This window comes from Sceloporus occidentalis, unplaced genomic scaffold (genome assembly GCF_023333645.1).
Source record: "Sceloporus occidentalis isolate IW3139 unplaced genomic scaffold, rSceOcc1.0.p SCAF_7, whole genome shotgun sequence".
Taxonomy (NCBI): domain Eukaryota; kingdom Metazoa; phylum Chordata; class Lepidosauria; order Squamata; family Phrynosomatidae; genus Sceloporus; species Sceloporus occidentalis.
Window position 1 is genome coordinate 97,794,183 of NW_028316987.1, and position 22,029 is coordinate 97,816,211.

Here is a 22,029-nt window from a genome sequence, read left to right on the forward strand (position 1 = left end):
TGGATATCAGGCTGGCCAGCCTCTGCTCTGCCTCTGCCCTCCACAACCCTCTCTCTTTTGAGCAGCCAGCTTCCCTGGTCTTTCCCCCAAGACTGGCTACTATTCATTTATTGTGATTTGAACTCTCCGAAATGAAGTGAGGGAGAGGGTTGCCAGTATGTTTGGCAAACAGACACAGCACTGACCAATGTATGTTTAGATGAGCAAGGAAGCAGACTCCCAATGATTTAAGCACAAGCGAACAAACAGTCATATTTTCCATAACGTTATTTTACTGAAATGAAGAAACTTGGGGGTAACCAGGTGGAGGTTTTGGTGTAAAACGAAACAAATGCCTGGGCCAGGAACCCTTTGCTTCTACTTGTCTGTGTCTTTTGCATCAGGCCCCTGTTTGCGATATTCTTAAAAAACCCAAATTCAAGCTGCCTACCTAAAGCTGGCCCCAGCTGTCACCTCCCCACACTTCCCTCCTGGCCCTGGAATGGGGGCAGATCTCTTCTCCCTCTCAGTTCAGAATGGGTGAGGCATCTGAGAATAGCGTTCAGGATCTCAACACAAACACAAAACCAGAATCCTTGAATGCCCTACTTGCCAAGGAAGAGGGAGGGCAGCAGGAACCAGGCTGGGGCTCAAGGCACCACCAGCAGACTCTTCCTCTGGACGCTGAAGGACTGGGTCCGGATGCGCGATGCCACCTCCTGCGTGCGGAACGTCAGGCCAAAGATGTCCTCGTGGTAGTGGTTCTGGTCCTAGAGTGAAGGGGTAAGGAAGGGGGTGAGTTGGCTAGAAGCGTCCCCTCCCCAAGCCTTGACTAATGTCCTCTTGCTACCTTCTTCCAAGAACAGAGAGCGGGAAGAGGAACTCCAAGACCTGAGTCATTCCCCTTTCAAGCACCGTGAGCAGACACACCCTGCCCCCCCCCCCCACCTGCTGCCTGTGTGGATGACCATCTGGGTTGGGGGCAGGCTGCTTCTGCCACTGGAGCCAGAGGTGCTGGCACTGACCCATCCCAAGGCCTTACCCGGAACTCGCTGATCAAGTCCCCGGCCTGCACCAGCGTCATGTCCCCTTCTTTGGCCAGAATCTGCTGGACGGTCTGCATCACCTCGCTTGCCATGGTGACGTCGCCACAGACGTACAGGTGGCCATTCCGCTGGCACAGGGTCTGGAAGACGTAGCTGGAGAGCTGCATCCTCAGCAGATCCTGAACATAGGTCTACAGAGTTGTGGGGAGAGAAGCAGCACAGCAATGCCCAGTTTAAACCAGTGCCTGGGGAAGCTTCCAGCACGGGTCCTGTACTGGGGTCCCTATTATCAGGCACACAGGGGCTCCCTGCAATGGTTCCTCAGCCGTCCAAGAAAAGGGGGATAGAACAAGGGACAGAGACATCTGTGCATTTCCCTCAAACTCCTCAACCACTGAGAGCATGGCCTCTGGCTGCCCTGTTAGGAGTCCACCTGGCCCCCAGGGTCTGCTCCCTTCCCAGACCTGGCCTTGTTACCTTGGGGTAATTCCGATCGCGGGAGAAGCCTGTGAGGACCCGTTTCAGGGCCCCTTTCCGCTGAGCCTGGTGGATCTCCTCCCTGTAGATGTGGTCGTGGTGGGAGCTGCGGCAGCCAAAGACCAGGGTCATCTCGCTTGAGGCAAGGCCTGGGTGGGGCAATACAGACATAGGAAGAGATCATGACAGCGGCTGGGAGGGCAGCCCCCTACCCCCGTGCCAGGCCTGGCCCCTGACTTACGCTTGGTCTCTATGTCATGCACCCGCTGTTGCCAAAAGCTCCGGAAAGGGGCAATGCCCGTGCCAGGCCCCACCAGGATACAGGGCTCCAAGGGGTCCTCAGGCAGATGGAAACCTGGGGCCCTGGTGGGGCAGAGACACAAGGGGTCAGTCACCTTAAGACAGTGTGGAAGAAGGCAGCGGTGGGCTGTGGAGGGTTTCCTTCTCTGAGGTAAATGTGCCCCTGTCTCAGCTAGCCCACTGTCTCCCACCATAATCCCCAGACTATCTGCGCCATTTCTTGGCTCAAGACAGGCAAACAGTTGTCACAAACCATAAGAGAAAGTTCCACTGAACAAATGGGATATGCAGTACTCTATCGTAAGTGTGCTAAGGACTGGCCATTTATGACAATGCTGCAGACGCTGGCGCTCTACCACTGGCTGCAATTCTCATGTAGGGCACACAATACAAGTCATACATCTGGATTGTGGGGTTTGAGGAGCTTCAAAATGGGAGACTATGCAAACATGTTCCTGATAACCATCTATTTACAACACAAAAACAACTTTTCAAATCCAAGATATTTGTAAAGCAACTGCTGCCAATTGGAACACGGACCTTCTTCTAAGAACATGTAACCACATTAAGAGCCATTTGTAAAAGAAAGGAAAGAGTGCTCTTCTTTGGGTTCCCTTTCCTTTCGGGAGAGCAGGAAAGCCCTTGGGTGCTTTTTACAGGTAGAAGAGGGAGGCTGAGAAAAGGTCTGCCCCTAAGGTGGAAAGAAGGCATGACCAGGCAAGACCCACCTGCCAGGGATCCAGGGCAAGGTCCCCCAAGGGCCATAAAAAGAGACCTCACGCCGGCCAACCTGCCTGCAACTGCCAAGAAAACAGCCACCTTAAAGAGGTCAGCAGCCCCCCAGGTGCATAAAATGAAGGGGCAGAGGAGCAGGATTGCATGGATGGGGGCCAGGGCTGTGCCTCATGAGCTTGAAGCTTCTGCCCCCTAAAAACCTGACAGACGACTCACAAGTGGGTTAAAAGGGCTTCACTGAAGCCTTAGAGCAGGGATGGGCAACCGGTGGCTGGCTGGCTGGCCAGCAGGGCAGGCTAGGGAGAGGGGGAACGCAAGCCAGTATCCCCTGGAGAGCCACACCTTCCTGGCTTCTCAGGCCTCTAAGGTGCTCCGTCTTCTCCCTGGCCCTGCAAGGCCTTTGCAAACAACCCAGCACTTTCTCCAAACTCTGACCTCTCTGATGGCACTCCAAGACGGGCTGGAATAAACCTGGCTGCACCCTGCCCTTGTCCCTCTGAATTTAGGAGGCAGGGCTGGGGGTCTCAACCATCTTAAGCCCCCCTCCACACACACCCAATCGGCCTGTGGGCCTGATGTGGCCATTGATCCCACAGCCAAAGGGAGCCTTTGGGGCAGCTGGGGAGTGGCAGAAAGGCGGTCAGCCTCTTTCCACTCTCCGAGAGGAGCAAAAAAGCTTATCCCCAATAGCCCTCGATAGCCTTTCAGGTACCACTGTACTCGTCGCGGCATTTCTTCAGCACCTTCCAGTGGCCACTGGGCTTCATGGCTTTGGGGGAAGCATTTCCAGGCCCTTCACAAGCTCACCGTCGCAGACAAGCTCTCAATCAGTCTCTTACAACAGGCATGTTGCTGGTTTCACAGAAACGGCACTTCCCATTAACAATCAGGGTGTGCTGTGTGTGCACCTTTAAGTCACCTGTCAACTTAGGGTGATCCCATGAATTGGAGGGGGATCTTCTTCGAGAAGGAATATTCAGAGGCGGTTTGGCCAGTTCCTGCCTATGAGGCCAGCAGTTGTCTCAGAGACAGAAACCAGCCCCAGCCACTTGAATAAATCACTTGCCACATTCATCAGCGCTGTTCCATATTTGCCGAGCTAAACAACAAGCCATCAACTCTTAGAGACGCACAAAAGCAGAAGTCACATGGGCAGCACTATGAATCACAGGACACAAATGACAAAAACCCACAGCAGCAGCTGATCCTCTGCTCAACTCTTTAAGAAGGGGCGAAGTGGAGGGATCCTTTCCCTCCCCAAACTAGAAAGAGAGGCTTTTTTTGCATCAAAAAGGCAGCATCTCATGTTTGGACAAACTGGCAGCTCCAGCCACAAGAGGGTGCCTGCCCACCTTCAAGAGTGACGTGGGATGGAAGAAGTGCTCCCATGGGGCTCCTCTGCTGCTCCCGGAGGGTGCAAGAGCCCTGCCGAATTACACACACGCACACACACCCCGGCAGCACCATTGCAGGGCAGCCAGCCCACAGGAAGCTTTAGCTGCTGCTTGCAGGCTGGGGAGTAGAGCCTGAACTCCTCCGTAGGCAGTGGGCAGACACAGCCCACCCCATCTCAAGCTGTTGGTTCTTGGTACGCACATCAACCCAAGTAGGGCAGGCCTCCCAGCCTGGCATGGCAGTCCACTGCTTGCTGCCCCAGGGCATTGGCACTGAGGAAGGGGTGCCCTGCAAGTCCTCACTAGACCACAAAGGACTCCAACATGCAGCTCTTTCTCAGAGCACTGGGCAGCCAGCACCACAGAGGGCACCTGTTCCAGGCAACGCACGCAGAGCCCTGTACTACAGAACCCACCTTCCACTTCATTTGCTCTTTCTACAAACGCTTCTCAGCTGTACCTTGGCAACCAGGCATCTTCCTTTCTGCATTTTGCATAAATAGGAATGATGGGGCAGGGATGGGTTGTTTCACCAGCTCCACCAGCCTGGTACTTACCAGATATATACCCAGCATGCCAGAAGTTCCCCTGGGCAAGAAGAGCACCCAGCCAGATCCAGGCAGGTCTCCAGGGCCTAGAGGAGGCAGGGGCCTTGCTCCTCTCCAGCCCTGCTGCCACCTATCCGAGGCAAAAAGCCTTCCACTTCACCCAAGAGACCAAAGGCCAACAACACTCTCTGGCAAGAGCAGATCAAACTCCTGCCTCAAATTCAGCCGGAGCTGCTGCGGGCAACAGTGGCTTCTTCTAGCAGAGACAAAGGGGCATCTTGGGAATGGCTGCCTCCCTCCTCTTACTCCTCCAGAAGAGCAAGGCATGCTGGGACATTTCATTGTCGCTGGCTGTGTTTTGTTCCTCTCGGCCTTTCCCAAGGAAGCCCTTTAGAATCTAGGAAGCCCACCCCATGATGCTGGTGAGCCCCTTACCCACGGACAAAAGCTGGCACCACCTCGCCAGGTGACAGTTCATTAAGCCATGTTGAACAGACGCCGTAGTGCAGGGGACCCTTTCCATCTGTGGGGCAAAACAGAAGAAGCAGCATGAGAAGAAGGCCCTTCCCTGTCAACTTCCAAGCGTGTCTTCTTCCTGGCTCAGTGTCCCTGGCAGGAAGCTAGACTGACTCTTCCAGTGACCCACCACCACCAGCAGCAGCAGCCCCCTCCGTCTCAGATGGGTGGCCTTCCTTTACAGCAGCATCAAAGGTCCTCCTTGGGTCCAGGCCCAACTCTTCTCCATGAAGCCCCCTCCTTGCCCTTCTCAAGCCCATGCAAACCCTCCTATATCCACTGCGGCCCCCTTCTGCCCCCAGCAACTGCCCCCAGCAACTCACTCTGGCTGTGGTAGTTGAGCACGGCCACGGTGAGGTGCATCTGCCCTGGGTGGGCCTCTGGTGATGAGCTGATGGAGTAGTAGCGCGGCTGGAGCAAAGGCAGCTGGGTGAGGAGCAACGAAGCTGGCAACAGTATAGAGGGAAATTCCTCCATTACCTCCACCATCGTTGGGCAGCGAAACCACTTCCACTCCTCATAGAGAAATGAATCCTGGAGGGCAATATGGGCAGAGGCAAAACATGAAGGCTGGATCAGGGCAGCTGTCAAGATCCATATCCATGGTTCTGACATGTTGACATGTTGGCATGATATGATGATGATGATATTAGAAGATAAAGATACGAGGGCATGGTGATATGGTGATTTAACGCTGTATAGGGTGTTGGCAATTGAGAAGGGGATATCAATTATGTTAAATGCAATTCTAGGGGGCAGCAGAAAGGAATTGTAGTTTTATGACCACAATTGTCCTGCCATGAATCTGAGTTGTGAAACAGGGTTGATCTTCCTGAAGGGAGATGAAATGATAACATAGGAGGGGAAGGAGCAAAACATGAAGGTCCCTTTGATCTGGATCAAAGGAGAGCAATTGGGGTTGGAAAGTGGGGCTGGAGGATGGGAATGTATTTGTGATGGTCCGAAGGGGAACTTTGTCAGTTATGACACTGAACCCGGGACAGGGAACTTTCTGTCTTAATATCCAGAATAAATCTCTAGTTTCTACTATACTACAATGCTGTCTTGGTTACTGGGAACTGGGTCCTCCGATCCTGACAGCAGTTCACATGCCACAGAAAGAATCCCCTCCCCATGAAACCAACCTCCTGGCACGGCAAAGAGGGTGCCAGGGTGGGCGTTTCATTAGCACATAGCTTCTTGTGGTGTTGGAGGGGACACTGCTGGGTAATTGCTCTAGTGTGGTAAACAGCAGCCACAACCACAGGAGCAATAGCAGAAATGTATAGAAATACAGCTATACAGCTGTATGCACTAAGCGATTTACAATCTGCAAGCTAATTTCCCCCAGCAAGCTGGGTACTCACTTTACGGACCTGCAAAAGGATGGAAGGCTGAGTCAACCTTGGAGCCCTGCCTGGGATCGAACTCACAACTTTGTAGCGGCAGAACCAGCATTTAGCCACTGTGCCACCAGGGCTCCCTGGAGGCTCATTCATTGCACCCCCAAATATGTCTGTTTTACTAATTTGGAATGTAAGATGGGCTTGTTCCATGATTCCTCCCTGGGGGCAGCCTCCTGCCTTCAGGTCCAGCATCTGAACAGCACAGGGGCAAAGTGGCTGGATGATCTTTTCACTTGGGAGAGAAAAGATTTAGATGGTGGTACACCTCCAAAGGGTTTTGCCATCACAGCAGATGAAGACAGCCACTGACACTCAAACCAAAACCCAGTAGTGGGTAACCATAGCGGGTGCATGGGCCAGTTTTCTGCCCCATGACCCTATGAGGCTGTATGGACTGCCAAAAATGCCCCCAAGAAACAGGAGAAAATCTAGCAGCTGCCCCAGTAGGCTCCACTTGGCCCACCCTGTTTTAATTCTTTATCAAGCCAAATCATAACAATGCAATGTCCCCTTCCCACTCGTCTCCACTTTGCCCCGCCCCTATTCCAGGGATGATGGGAGGTACAGCCAGGCCCAAGGGAGGCAAGGTCTATAGAAGAGGAACCCTACAACAACATCCAAAAACCACACTGCCTGGAGCAGAGTCCAAAGCCCAGTTACGCCCAGATTCCTTGCGATTGGGCAGGCTATAAATAAATTATTATTATTATTATTATTATTATTATTATTATTATTATTATTACAGTGGTACCCCGGGATACGAATGCGCCGCCTTACGAAATTTCCGGGTTACGAAAAAAATCCATGTAAAAACATTTTTCCGGGTTACGAAGGTTATTTCGGGTTACGAAAAAAAATTTGGTGCTTTTCGGCGCGATTTCACACGGAATCGCGGCTTTCGCTATTAGCGCCTAAGGGCATTTCGGCTAGCGAAAGTTTCCGGGTTACGAAAGCGGCGGCGGAACGAATTAATTTCGTAACCCGGGGTACCACTGTATTATTATTATTAGTCCCTCACCATGTGCACACATTTGGAGGTAATTCTTGTGCCCCCCACCTGCCCTGTGGCCCAAAGAGGCCTGCCCCCTACCAACCTTGCTGAGACGCTGGAGCTTCTCCTTCTCCTCTGGACTTGATGCCTGGCTGGCCAGAATTTGGAGCAGCTGGGGGCTGGGTGGCGTTGTGATGTCCAAGAAGTAGGTGAGGGCCTGGCGCAGCGTGCAAGGGGCCAAGCGGCTGCTGGGCACCCACAAGCGCTTTATGCCTAAGAAAAGGACAGGAGGGAGAATGACGTCAGCAACAGCGGGCAGCATTCACCTTGCCTAGAACCCCAACCCCATCCCACCACCACTTTCTAGCTACGCTCAGGGCAGGGGGGCATCAAACTTTGGGGAGTGGAGGGGAGAGGCAGAAGAGAAAGCAACCTGTCAAGAAAGTGGTGGAGTGTGTGTGTGCAGAGGTCCTCATCCTCCAGAAGTCCCATCCAACCCCATTTAATCACTGTGCTGATCCAAATATTCATCTGTCAATGTAAGTTTCACTCTGAGGCTCTCATTTTGGGACAGGAGATGGGGTTGGATTGGGATGGATGGAAGGTCTCCTTGGGACAGCCTGGCCCAAAGCCTAATTCTCTACCTGGCTCCACAGGTATGTCAGCCACAGCAAAAGAGGTGTCTACCTCCTGAACCCATTGTGGAGAACTAGCAAAAGGTGAGTGGGGTGGTCCAGGAATAGGAGGAGAAGGGCTGCATGCTCATTCACAGGCTCCTCATCAATCCAAGTTGACTTGACAGCAGTTACAAACTAGAGGAATTCTGTTCTCGAGTGCTCTCAAGAGGAAACAAGGAACTAACACCTGAACAGAGAAGCTCACAAGCATCTAAAGGTGCGTCCATATACCTGGAAGGGGTCTACCTCCTGTTTCTCAGGAGGAGGCGTGGAAGTGGGAGGAAAAAGAGAGAGAAAGAAGGGCCTCCTTGCACAAGGGAAGAGGGGCTCCATCAGCCCTCAGGCTCTGAGTCAGTTCAGGCAGAAAGGGGGTTCCAAAGAAAGAAGCAGTGTGGAATAATGGTCTGGGTGCTGGAGACAAAGGTTCAAATCCCCACTCTGCCATGGGAACCCACTGGGTGACCTTAGGCAAGTCATAATGTCTCAGCCTCAGACTCTTGCCGAGAATCACCATAGGTTTGAAATGACTTGAAGGCACACAGCAACCAAGGGAGAAAAGGGACCTCCCACCCAGTGCAAGTAGTTCCATCCACAGTCAAGATCAGCCTCACCTTCTGCACATGGAAACCACAAGTGGTGCCCTGCAACCAATTTCTCTCTCACACACACTCAAACCAACCATTCAACTCTCAAAGGTATATGGACGCACCTTTAGATGCTTGTGAGCTTCTCCCTCTTAGCTCTATGCAACAATATGGCTTCGAAGCTTACTTAGAAACAGCGCTGGAGGTGACTGTAAGGGTCATCCAGTCAAACCCACTTCTGTCATGCAGGAATCCATCAAAGCTCTCCCTCTCACCATTGGTCACCTGGCCTCTGTTTAAAAACCTCCAAAGGAGGAGACTCCACCACACTCCTAGGTAGCATCCTCCTCCTCCACTGAACAGCTCTTGCTGTCAGGATATTCTTTCTAATGTTGAGGTGGAACCTCTTTTCCTGTACTTTGCATCCATTGCTCCAGGGCCTGTTCTCTGGAGCAGCAGAAAACAAGCTTGCTCCCTCCTCAATATGACATCCCTTCAAATACTTAAACAGGGCCCTCGTATCACCTCTTAACCTTCTCTTCTCCAGGCTAAACAGCCCCAGCTCCCTAAGCCACTCCTCAAAGGCCATGGTTTCCAGACCCTTCACCACTTTGGTTGCCATCCTTTGGACAATCTCCAGCTTGTCCACATCCTTCTTGCACTCTGGTGCCCAGAACTGGACACAGGATTCCAGGGGAGGTCTAACCAAAACCTTCCTTTATAAGTATTAATTACAGCACTGGGCTGGGGGGAGGTTCTGTTGCAACACACGGGGAGAGGATGGTGCACCTTTCTCTTTCAGCTGTGACTCCCCTTGCACACATGCACACACACACAGCATCAATCACAATTCTAGGAAAGCTTCCACTGGCACAAGTGGGACTTTTCTTCTCAGGCCAGTTGTGAAGGAAGGAAACTAAGGCCAGATCCTGTCAGTGACTTGCATGTCCCTTGGTCCTTTTCAGGAGGGGGTACAGAGGGCTATGCTCTTGCCCTTATGCTCCATCCAGAAATCTCCTCCTGCCAGGCAGCTATCAAACCTTGAGAATAGGCCCTGCTGCTGCTATTACTAGTGAGCAAGGAAGAGGTGGGACAGGTGAGTCAGACCATGAAGATCTGGCTGTTTTGAGCTGCTAGGGGAAGGAAAAGGAAAGCACCCTCAGCGTGGGAGCAAATTCTCATTCCGTCCTCCCTACCAAGCTAAGACCTAGTGCTTCTCTATGGTCTGGATTGCCTGCCTTCTCCTGCCCCACCAGTAAGCAGCAACCACAGGGTCCCCTCCCTCTCCTGGGGCCTGAGAGCTGCTGGGAACTGCATTGGGGTGGGGGGCTACAGGCTGATGCAGACCACCCTCAGGGGAAAATGGAGTAGGAACCTGCAGGCTACTCCACCTATTGAGGCACAGGCTCTCCATCCACCATCTCTCTCACTGAGCAGAACACACAGCATGAACATAAGCCCTCATTTTAACCGGCCCAAGAGCAACAGCCTGGTGCACAGAAGCCCGTCAACATCCTGGAAGGTGGCCCAACAAAACATTTGCCAGGCTAAGGAGATGGAACTGCCCTTGGGACCGCCACTACTACTACCTCACGCACCCTCTAATCCTGCCTCCAAGGTCTCCACAGCAACCGTCTCATTGGGAGGAGGAGGATCCTCCACGCGCTGCAGGAGGTCGTCAACCAGCTCCGTGCTGTTGGCGGGGAAGATGCCCACATGGTCGCCCGGAAGGTAGCTCAGCTGTGGGTTGTCGCCTGTCTGTAGCTGCACAAGGATGGTGGACCGGCTGCACAGGGATAAAAGGCTCTCAGGAAGGCGTGGGGACAAGAGGCTGTGAGACCAACACTCCACTCTGCTACCACACTTGGTTCAGGGAGGGCTCCAGAAGCAAGAAAAGTCACCCAACAGAGAAGAGCCAGAGTAGCAGAGGCACCCAAGTCCTTCCTGGCTCAAAGCACAGGAAGGGAAACCCACAGTGAGATAAGCTTTCCATCCACTGGCACCCAAACCTGCCCCCTCTGTGAGCAAATGGGCCATCCTGCTTTAGAGAAGCCTCCAAGTTCCCCCACCTGCCGCAGAGACAGCTGTCTGGCACATAGGAGGGCATAGAGGCTCCTCTAGGTACCAAGGGCACTTGTAGCTGCTGCTTCCCAGCCTCCGAGGAGAAGTAGCCTACTCTTGCTTTCCAGAAGGGCTGGTGGCATCATTCTACACTGATCTCGCTCTCTCCCACCCTCCAGTTGCCAGATGTGGGCACCAGCTGGCTGCCTTCTGCAAAGGAAGGAGTTCACGCCATCTCCCAGACTCCAGAGATTCCAGAGACCAGGGAACCCTCACCCTGTGAAACCGATTTTGCTTTGAAGAGATTGGATTTTTATTTATTATCTCAGGTTGCACCAAAAGGGTTATTGGGTATCTTGAAACAGGACAAAGATAGCCTTATAAAGTTACCAAAACAGCAACAAGACCCACCACCCATATGAGGAAAAGGAACAAGACAAGCCTGCAAAATGGTACAAGCAGATAAGAGCAGAAGAGTAGGCAGAAGTGAGGCAAAGGTTCCCTACCAGTCTCTCTCCTACACCCACCCACACACCCATCCACCCACCCACACACAGAGGTCCCATTCAATCTTCCCCTGAGTGCCTCACGTGGATTCTGGGCTCTGCAGCTTCTTGACAGAGAGGACATGGCAGGGAGCCACCTTGCGTTTATGCACGTGAGTCAAACCTGAAAGGGCAAATGCAAGTGTCAGGTTTGGCTGGGAGGAGGTCAGCAGGAGGCAGAGATCACACTCTGCTCTTCCCAGTGGAAGGGCTGGGGATGGGGGGGGGGGGGTAAGATGCCAAAGCCAGGAACCAACACAGCAACACACTCAGTGGAAGCATTTATGTGCCCAGCAGTGCAAAGGGACCAGGTAGTGCCTTGGGGAATGTGCAGGTGGCACCTTGCATCTCAGGAAACTACCCGCCACTCCTCTCCCGCTGCACTTTTGGTTGGGATTTCTGCACAGGACTTACATTCTGGACAAACATGAACCCCACAACATTCCCTGGAAGCACCAATCTCTTGCCACAAGGAAAGCTTGGCTGGGCAAGAGGGATACTCCTGCAGCATAAGGCAGACAGCCAGGGGGACTTTCGGTGGCAGGTGGAAGGGAGACATGCAACAAGAATGGCACCCCAACAGAGCAGCCAACAGGCCAGGGAGACTGCCTAGCATGATGAGGGGCTGCCCCAGCCCCTCTGGCAAGAGACCATACCTGCCAGCAGATCCAGGGAGCTGGGGTGGTTAGAGAGGCGGTACCGATTGCGCTTCCAGGTAGAGTGGCTGCTGAAGGCCTCTGTGGCAGTGTGCTCAGCCTGTGACTCCACGCAGAAGGTGTCACAGGCAGCCTGAACAAAAGAGGGAGCAGGCAAAGGGTCAAAAAGGAGTACCACAGTTAGCATTACCTTCATGGTCAGAGCAGACATGGAGGCAAGAGGGTTAGGTGGGGAGATTAGAGGTCAAAAGGCCTTCCTCCCATGTGAACAAGGCAAGTGTGGGTCCAACGCAGCATGTGTGTCTTCGCTCATCTGTCCACCAGATGGCACCAACCTTCCGCAATCCTAGCCAAAGCAGAAGAGCCCTTGGCACATGCAAGTGCTGCAAGAGCCTCTCCTGTCCAGACCAAAACAAGGATGGCAATGTAGGTGGCACCTTCAGCACAAGGGGCCTCTGGCAGTTCTTTATGTCAGAATGCCATGGACTGTGCCACTCTAGTCCCATGCAGTCTGCTCATAGTTCCCTTTCGAGGGAGATGCCTGTGCCTGTCAGATGCCATCAAATTAGGCCCCCTTGCTGGAGCTAAGCCCTGACAGGGCCTGGACAGGAGAGTGCTTAGGCCCACCACCACCACCACCCTCTTGCCCCTTTACGTGTCTCCCTGAGTTACAGGATGGAAGAAAGACAGGAAGTAAACATGTAAATAAGACAACAAAGAAAATAAATGCTCCAACTGTTAAGCTGTAGGGATCCCAGGAGGGTGCAGTAGGGGGAGGTTTGTGAGGTCAAAAGAAGCTGGACTAATCAGGGTAGAGTATGTGTGAAAACTCCAGCCGTATGCAGCCACCCACCCCTCCCAGTCTGGAGCCCTTCTTTTTCTGGAATCAGGTTGAAAGAAGGCCTGGGGAGAAGCAGCTCCCCCCCCCCCCCACATGACCACTCCCAAACATGTTTCTTCACAGAGTGGGGATAACGTTCTTTGGAACTCCTTCCCACTCAACCCCAAAGGGTGCTCAACAATGGCTCCTTTTCATCCTGGAGGGAAGTGACCAGTGGGGTCCCACAGGGCTCTGTCCTGGGCCCAGTGCTATTCAACATCTTTATCAATGACCTGGATGACAGAATTGGGGGCATACTTATCAAATTTGCAGATGACACCAAATTAGGAGGAATAGCTAATACTCCAGAGGACAGGATCAACATTCAAAATGATCTGAATAGACTAGAAAGCTGGGCCACAGCTAACAAAATGAAATTCAACACAGAGAAATGTAAGGTACTGCACTTAGGGCAGAAAAATGAAATGCACAGATATAGGATTATGGGTGACACCTGGCTGAATGAAACTACGTGTGAAAGGGATCTGGGAGTTCAAGTAGACCACAAGTTGAACATGAGTCAACAGTGTGATGCGGCAGCTAAAAAGGCCAATGCAATTTTAGGCTGCAACAATAAAAGTGTAGTGTCTAGATCAAGAGAAGTCATAGTGCCACCGTATTCTGCTCTGGTCAGGCCCCACCTGGAATATTGTGTCCAGTTCTGGGCACCACAATTCAAAAAGGACATTGAGAAACTGGAGCCATGTGTCCAAAGGAGGGCGACTAAAATGGTGAAAGGTCTGGAAACCTTATCCTATGAGGAACGACTCAGGGAGCTGGGGATGTTTAGCCTGGAGAAGAGAAGGTTAAGAGGTGATATGATATCCCTGTTTAAGTATTTGAAGGGATGTCATATTGAGGAGGGAGCAAGGTTGCTTTCTGCTGCTCCAGAGAACAGAACCCGGAGCAATGGATGCAAGCTACAGGAAAAGAGATCCCACCTCAACATTAGGAAGAACTTCTTGACAGTAAGGGCTGTTCGACAGTGGAACACACTCCTTCCTCAGAGTGTGGTGGAGTCTCCTTCCTTGGAGGTCTTTAAGCAGAGGCTAGATGGCCATCTGCTGGGGATGCTTTGATTTGGATTTCCTGCATGGCAGAATGGGGTTGGACTGGATCAGGGCCCGTGCGGTCTCTTCCAACTCTATGATTCTATGAACATTGTACCAGCCCCAGTTAGACCAGAAAGCGCTTGTGAATGGGAAAACCATCTGTGATGCCTCCGAAAGCAAATGCCCATCTTCCCCACTTAAGGCATAATCTGCAGCACAATTCAGGCTAACAAGGGAGGAAAAGATTACTCCAAGCTGTACAGGCCACTGCTCTGACCCCAGAACCAATCCTTATAACACTTGGCTTCCCACCCCCTCCTACCCAGAGCCCACCTTGAAGACGCTCTTTGCCCAGGTACGGAACGACTCCTCCTGACCACAGAGCTCGTCCCCTTCGCCCATGGGTAAGATCCGCTCGCCTCCCAGCTCCTCCAGGCGGGTGTCCACAGCATGGGCAAAGGCACAGAAGTGTGGGTAAGCCCTGGAGCCCAGTCCAAAGACAGCAAACCTGGAAGGGAGGCCAGGGTAAGGGAACAAAACACACACACACACATGGTCTTTGTCTCTCCATGACACTCCCAAGGCATCCAGTGAACAAGTGGGCAATACAGCCTCTCTGCATCCCGCCTACTCTTCAAGGCATCCAAGCTGATCCAGAAGGACCTTGGTAGACCAGTCAGACTGGGCTCTGGGCAGCACAGGCACAGCCACTCTGAGCTGTAGGTGGCACCATCCTTGCAGCCGCTTTCTTGTTTGTTTACCACACAAAAGGGCTCTTTCCTATAGCCTGACTAATCTGGGATGACACAGTGGAGGTTTCAAATGAGCTCCATCCCAGAAGCTCAGAGGAGGTTAACAATCCAATAAAACAAAAGACAAGTAAAAATACCACACTGCTGGTATGGAAGTCAAATTAGCCCAGACCTCCTGAACTCCAGCCATATTGATTTCCATGCACCAGTTTCAAAGAAAGCTCCTCCCTCACAACCTCCATGGTTATAAAACCTTTTGTAATGCCAACTCATAGGAAGGAAATCAACTCATTTGAAATATGGTGCTGAAAAAGAGCTACTCTGGACACCTAAAAAACCCAAATAAATGGGTCCGAGTGCAAATCAAGCCTACAGTCTCCCTAGAAGCCGAGATTAATTGAGATTGTTGTATTTGGTACATATCATGAAATGACACGACTCACTAGGAAAGTCAATTATACTTGGGAAAGCAGAAAGCAGTAGAAAAAGAGGAGGACTGCTTTTCAGGTGGATAGGCTCCACCAAGGAAGCCACAAGGGCTGCTCTGAGTCTGCAAGGCCTGAGCAGGGCTCTCAATAACAAGGTGACCTGTATACCAGTGTCATCGTAAGTCGAGCTCAACTTGATGGCAGTTAACAGCAACAACAAGTTCCTCAACTTTAGCAGAAACAACCCAGGAGAAGAAAGCCTGAGCCCTGTGTTGTCAAGCCCAACAAACCCTTCTGGGCACATTGCTCCAAGAAAGATGCTGGGAAGGAGGTCAAGGAGCACTAGAAACGGGATAGGGCAAAAGGAATAGGACACAGGTGTGGAAAGGGTAGCCAATGGGCCGCCTGTGGCACCTCCCCCAGCTTTCCAAAAATTGATTTGGTTTGTTAAAATAGGTCTTCTTCAGAGTCACTGTGGCTCCCAAACCCCCAGCAGCTGCCAACCCTTGCAGAAGGGAAGACTTAGCCTGGGGAACAAGGGCAGAGGAAGGGCAAAGAATCCATAGACCCAGGCATGGGTACCCTGCAGCCCACCAAGATTTATTTAACTCTAGCTCCCATAATCTCTAGGCAGCCTACCCTGTGGAAAAGGATGCTGTGAGCATCACCCCAACAACACTGGAGGACTGTGATTTCCATTCCTGCTTCCAACAAGTGGTGACATGGGTAGCCCAGCCACTCCCAGAAAGAAAGGCAGGGTTTCTTTTTGAGAAGAGAGCTCTGGAAGGCTCAGCCAGGCCCAGCAGCATCAGACCCTGGAGAAGACAGGCTTGCTCCCCATTCCAACCCACCCTCCCCACTGTCTCCAATCTGCTTCTGGCCAAGAGAGGCCTTGGGGCCCTTTTGCCTCCTGCCCTCCTCTGCGCTTTCAGTCTCTCCTCCTTGATACAGCGGACGCAATGGGAACACTTTATCAGAAGCTCAGGAGATCCTCCCATCCTGCCCTTCCCCTGCTGGTACTCAAGGAAGTCCTTCTCATCTCGCCTTCCTCCTCCCCATGAAACCAGCCAGGCCACTCTGGACTCATTTCCCCCGCTCCTGCCTCCAGCAGAAAAGCTTCTCTGAGGCCAGCACTGCATCCCAGCTGCAAGATGAGCATCCCTGAGTATTGCCAGGCATTTTTCAAAGAACACAGAATGGCAGACAGGGTGCAAGGTGGGCCACAGGTCCATGAGATGCTGGGAGGCGATGCTGCCACTCAGCAAAGCTTCTATTGCACCGCAGTGGGGAGGAGAGGACCTCCCAGAGCAAAAGTGATCCCACTGGCCCCCAGCACCTACACCATTCATGGCTCCCTGATCACGACAGCACAAAAGCTTCTCCCTCTTTCAATTCTATGGGTCTCTGGCAGAGGGCCCTGCTATGGCCAGCCACTAGGAAAGGAGAGCTGGTCTACAAACCCACTTCCCTCAGCCAGACCTCACAGGGACCACTCCTTTCTGCCACACACACCCCAAACCATGCTCTGCTCTTGCTCCCTGCCCTCCGCACAGCCCTACCGAAGGGTTCCCAGAGCTCCCGCACTGTCGGTGTTGCTGGACTTGCGACGCTTCTTCCTCCAGGCAGCCAATGCAGGGTCAGATTGACAGATGCTGTTGAAACGCATCTTGTAGCTCCTGAAAGAGAAGGAAAGTGTGTGTGAGAGACAGAGAGAGAGAGAGAAAGAAAGAAAGAAAGAAAGAAAGAAAGAAAGAAAGAAAGAGAGAGGAGTCTCACAAAAGATGGGGGCCAGCTCCACACAGTCTGTAGACAGGCATTATGGCAACTGTTTGACTTCCACAGAGCATTGGCTCATTTAATACGTACTATCCTTAGCCATCAAGTGGGGAGACAGGACACAGAAGGTGCTTCCAGAATATCCACCCAACCCAGTTCTTAGCAAAGAGTCCAGCAGACAACTAGGCAAGGCTGTCCCACCAGTAGCCCACATTTTATCATGTTTTCCTCTGTATTTTCCCTCTAAATGGGGACAGCCTATTTGGTTGGAAAGATTTGGGTCAGGTGTGAATGTACCACAGTGTGCACGTGTGCGTGGCTTCTATATCAGCTGTGATGTATTATTATGAACCAAGATTCTGGGATTTCAATATACTGAAGGTTTGCCAGTTTGAATTCTGCTTTACACCATTTATGTACAAAAGCAGGCATTTTACCTCTCCTTTTTCTTCTTGCCTTTTCTATTCTGGGGTTTTGACATTGGAATTCTAGTATACAAGTTGTATTTGGCAAAACAGAGCTGTATGTGTTGCCTTTCTTACATTGAGAAACAAGCGTGACTAAAATGGTGAAGGGTCTGGAAACCATGAAGCCCTATGAGGAAAGACTTAGGGAGCTGGGGATGTTTAGCCTGGAGAAAAGAAGGTTAAGAGGTGATATGAGAGCCCTGTTTAAATACTTGAAGGGTTGTCATATTCAGGAGGGAGCAAGCTTGTTTTCTGCTGCTCCAGTGAATAGGAGACAATGGAACAATGGATGCAAGCTGCAGGAAAAGAGATTCCACCTAAACATTAGGAGGAACTTCCTGAGAGTAAGGGCTGTTCGACAGTGGAACCCACTCCTTCCTCGGAGTCTAGTGGAATCTCCTTCCTTAGAGGTCTTTAAGCAGAGGCTGGATGGCCATCTGTCAATGGGGATGCTTTGATGGAGAGTTCCTGCATGGCAGAATGGGGTTGGACTGGATGGCTATTGTGGTCTTTTCCAACTCTACAATTCTATGTTTCTATGATTCTAAGGTGCTTGTAGCTTTACAAAGGACAGAGGCAACTTGGATTTTAAGAGAAACATCTCTTTTTGTCTTGCTAATGGAACCTACATTCTATTTCCTGGAGTCTCCACATGGTCACAAGGAATGCCCCTCCAATACCACCTGAACTGAGAACAGGCACATCTTGACTAAAAGCAGGCTTGTGACTAGCACTGTCACCATTCCCCCCCCCCCTCTCCTGTATGACTTTTAATATCTTTGCCTGAGAAAAAACCCAGTGCAGCTTTGAAAGCTTGCAACATATATTTTGTGCATTTTGGTTGGCCAATAAAGGTATCACTGTTTTGTGGATTTTGAATGTTATCGTTCTGTTGTAATCCGCTTTGATTCATCCAGGAAAAGTTGGAATATTAATAAATTATATTATTATTATTATTATTATTATTATTATTATTATTATTATTATGTTCCTGTACTTTACATTATGGTTAGGGAACATGACACTTTGCTTCTAAAAGTGAGAAATCAGCATCCCAAGAGGCGGCTGATTTTCCATGGTATGTTTGACCCCATTCCAGGAACAGGCACACCATCCTGCCTGCCTGCCTGGAAGAAGAAAAGCCCTCCCTTCAGCCACCATCTTGAAGGAGAGAGATTGTATTGTATTGTATTGTATTGCATTTTTGTACTGTACACCGCTATGATCATTGCGGAATAGCGGTCTATAAATAAAATGTATTATTATTATTATTATTATCCTCAAGCACAGAAGCAGGGTGATACCTGCAATATGAAGGTACATAGATTAGGACAAGATTGGGATGGAGCTCATTTTGAAGTGCTGAACTTCAGTATTTATATATTCCAACATTTCTCTGTAAAAGTGGCTCTCTTTTGCAGGTGCAGCATCCATGCTCCTAAAATCAGTGTCTTCAGGGAAAGACTAGGGAAGACGAAATCAAAATCCACCCACTGGGCTTCACAGGATTCCAAGCATTTCCTTGCAAATAAAGCACACAATAGTAACCAAATGTATGGGAACCACATTGCAGTTCTGCAAACAATCACAACTAGAAAAAACAAAAGCAGAAAGTGAATGAATGGATACTTCTACCATACTAACAAAACTTTCACCTCCTCTTCCTAAAACACAACCTCAGTATGACTTGAACACTCCACTCACAGGACCACATTTTAAAATAATGGCATGTGGTGTCGTAGTTTGAGTGCTGGACTAGGACTCCAGGAGACCAGAGTATGAATTCCTGCACAGAAACCCAGAAGATGGCCTTAAGTAGCTGTCGCTGGAGATCCTGCACTGAGCCAGGGTTGGACCTGGCAACCCATTCGGCTCCTTGCTACTCTGGGATTCAGTGCTTACTCTCTCTCAACTTCAGAGGAAGGCAATGGTGGCAAGCCTCCGCCTCTAAAGAGTTCTGGCCAAGAAAGTCCTGGGAGAGAGTCACCAAGAGTCTGCTTTGTTGTTGTTATCCTGATGTAGTTTCAACAACTTGAGATACAGAAGAATGAAATGCTTCCACCACCACTCTGTTTACTTACAAGCAGTCTGGGAAGCCCTGCGTTCTACACAGGAGGAGGAGAAATGCAAGACAGAGAGAACCTGGAAGCACCAGCCCACGGCTGTTTTGCTTGTCACACCCTTTCGCGTTCTACATCACGCCAAAGACTGAGGCTTTGTGTTTTCTCTTTTACACTTAACATCAATGATCTAGTTGGGCTGTATATATTTTCTAATATTGTCTGTTGGATTACTGTTTAATACATGACTTAGAAATCTTTGTAAGTCAACAGTCTGTAAAAATTTGTAACTAAATAAATGCGAGGCAGACCTCCATGCTATAAGCAGAGGGAAGGAATGTCTTTGCAACTAGGCTTGATGCACACTAGGAAAGAAAGGGATTTCGTAAAAAGCCTGTCTCTCTCAGTCTCAGGACACCATTTGGAGAGAGAGGCTATGTGGAACACTTGGGTCTCAAGGCTTTCCTGGTTGTACTGCTCCTCCGCCCAGACGCCCCAAGGCCCTTGGGAGGAGGGTGAACCAGGATCCCAGGAAGAGAAGGCCAGGTGCTCAGGAACAGCGTTTTACACAAGGCCCTCCTGGCTACTTTGCCCCAGCTGACCTCATCCCTCCCATGAGGCTTGGTGCCAATCATCCTGGCCCCTTCCCCACAGGCACAAAAAAGAGCACAGGTTAATGAGCTACGGAATGGATCACAATAATGCACTCAGACACTTTGATGGTAAGGAAGATACACATCCCCTCCTACAGGCTCAAACCTGAGAGCAGAGAGGCCAGGAAGGAAGACCACAAGAAGAAGAGCAGGCCCATTATCCAGACAACCCTTTGACCTTAAAGGGAGGCTGAAAGGAAGCCTTAAAACCAGAAAGAAGGAAGGGGAGAGCCTGAAAGAAGCAGGAAATGGAGACAACCAAAGAAAGGCCCCTGAGACATTCAAGGCACCTCAACACCGTACTTTTCTTTACAAAAAGCAAGGGTAAAAATGTCTACGGACTTATGGTGGAGTCCTAGGCTTGTTTACTGAGAAACAGGTCCCACTGTGTCCAGGAGGGATTCCTCCCGATCCGTGTCAGAGCACCCAGGACTTCAACACCGAAAATGACCTATTAGGGGTTTTCCCAACACATAAAAAAAGGCACTGCCTTCAAGATTCTCAATCAGGGACCTTACTAGGGCTTTTTAGTATGTAAACTTATTTAATGTCGTGTATTCAGATCAGGTCAATCGGTATGTTCCAAGCCAAACACCTAATTAAAGAAATATTTATTTTGATGACAATAATCATAATAATATTTATTTGTATTCCGCTTTTTCACAAAGGAATCAAAGAAGATTCCAACAGTATAAATAAAACATCGAACAATTAAAAATTACAATTAAAAAACCCCAAAACCCAACCCTTTTCCCCCAATCAGTGATCAACCCCTAAAAAAAAGATTAAACATCAAAAAATTTAAAACTATCTAATATGAATACACTAAAATTTCGGGCAGATTAGTGCTAGAAATGAGTCTTCCTCTAGAGGAGGGGGGCGGGGGCAATGGTATCCATCAATTTTGGTATCAGAGGTGTCAATAGAGGGGGAGGCAAGCCTAATGGATCTAATAGATCCAACCTAGTCTGGAAAGGCCTGTCAGAAGAGATCCATCTTTATAGCTGTTTAAAAGGCTTCCAAGGTGGTCATATGGCGGATCCCGTCCAGCAGGTCGTTCCAGAGCCTGATGAGAAGGTCCTCTGGGTCACCGCAGAGAGCTTGGCCTTCTTCGGTTGTAGCAGATTCTTCCCAGAAGTGTGCAGGGAGGATAGTATAGAAGTAGGACCCAAGCCATGGAGGGCTTTAAAGGTTAGAACCAACACCTTGTACCTTGCCTGGAAACTGATAGGCAGCCAGTGGAGAGATTTTAGTTCCAGTGTAATATGGGCAGTTCTGGATGTGCCCGTGACCAGCCTGGCTGCCATACTTTGTACCAATTGAAGTTTCCAAACTTGGCACAAGGGTAGCCCATGTAGAGTGCGTTGCAGAAGTCGAGTCGAGAGGTTACCAGCGCATGATAATCTTACTCCTATGATGGCCATAATATGGAGGCAACGGGGATTGCATGTGAAAAACATGCCACCATGGCAGTTCTTCTCTGTGACAGAATAAAGTGCCAAACAGAAGAACTGAAGAAACAAATCAAAGGTGGAGAAAATGAGGAAGAGAACCTGACTCCACAGAGGAAAAGCAAGACTTACTTCTGTAGCTCTGGCTCAGTGGTCCCAAGATAAGGACAAGACATTTCCATCAAGGATTTGGAAAAACCCTAAAAATAAAGGGGGGGGGGGGGCAGAAAAGCAGAAAGGGTTGAGAATAAATATTTAATTGGTGCAGATCACTTCAACAGAAAGAGGCACTGTGGCTCAGGCTACTGCCGCCACCATGACAGCTAATAGGAGCTGTTCCCCCTGAACAGATGGTGGGAGTGGGTGAACTGGCGGAGCTTCCATGGCACTGACAGAAGAAAGGCCCTCTGCTCAGGGATGCAATTACTGCTTGACATGGGCCAGGCTGGGTCCACTCAGAGATTTGATGGGATTAATGCACACAAGTGTAATCTAAGCCACCCCAGGACTGTGCAAGAGAAATTGAACCAAACCAATCAGGAAACTCTGCCAGCTACAAGTAACCTTGAAAGCACTGCATACAAGCTGGCCTGTC

At 50.4% G+C, this 22,029-nt stretch overlaps 1 protein-coding gene across 4 annotated transcripts in view; it reads right to left on the reverse strand.

Moving 5' to 3' along the window:
- Positions 1 to 143: 143 nt before the first annotated feature.
- LOC149310237 (nitric oxide synthase 3-like) overlaps positions 144 to 22,029 on the reverse strand; it is a 55,416-nt gene continuing 33,530 nt past the window's right edge. For all 4 annotated transcript variants that reach the window (XM_089533968.1, XM_089533967.1, XM_089533969.1 and 1 more), the window contains exons 15-27: positions 21,567 to 21,634; positions 16,587 to 16,703; positions 14,181 to 14,355; positions 11,916 to 12,048; positions 11,305 to 11,383; positions 10,252 to 10,439; positions 7,496 to 7,665; positions 5,319 to 5,529; positions 4,915 to 5,002; positions 1,744 to 1,865; positions 1,503 to 1,651; positions 1,022 to 1,216; positions 144 to 749 (exon numbers count right to left, since the gene is read on the reverse strand). In XM_089533968.1, coding sequence (XP_089390094.1) covers positions 630 to 749; positions 1,022 to 1,216; positions 1,503 to 1,651; positions 1,744 to 1,865; positions 4,915 to 5,002; positions 5,319 to 5,529; positions 7,496 to 7,665; positions 10,252 to 10,439; positions 11,305 to 11,383; positions 11,916 to 12,048; positions 14,181 to 14,355; positions 16,587 to 16,703; positions 21,567 to 21,634 — 1,815 coding nt within the window. In that variant the 3' untranslated portion in view covers positions 144 to 629. The remainder of the gene's footprint in view (positions 750 to 1,021; positions 1,217 to 1,502; positions 1,652 to 1,743; positions 1,866 to 4,914; positions 5,003 to 5,318; positions 5,530 to 7,495; positions 7,666 to 10,251; positions 10,440 to 11,304; positions 11,384 to 11,915; positions 12,049 to 14,180; positions 14,356 to 16,586; positions 16,704 to 21,566; positions 21,635 to 22,029) is intronic.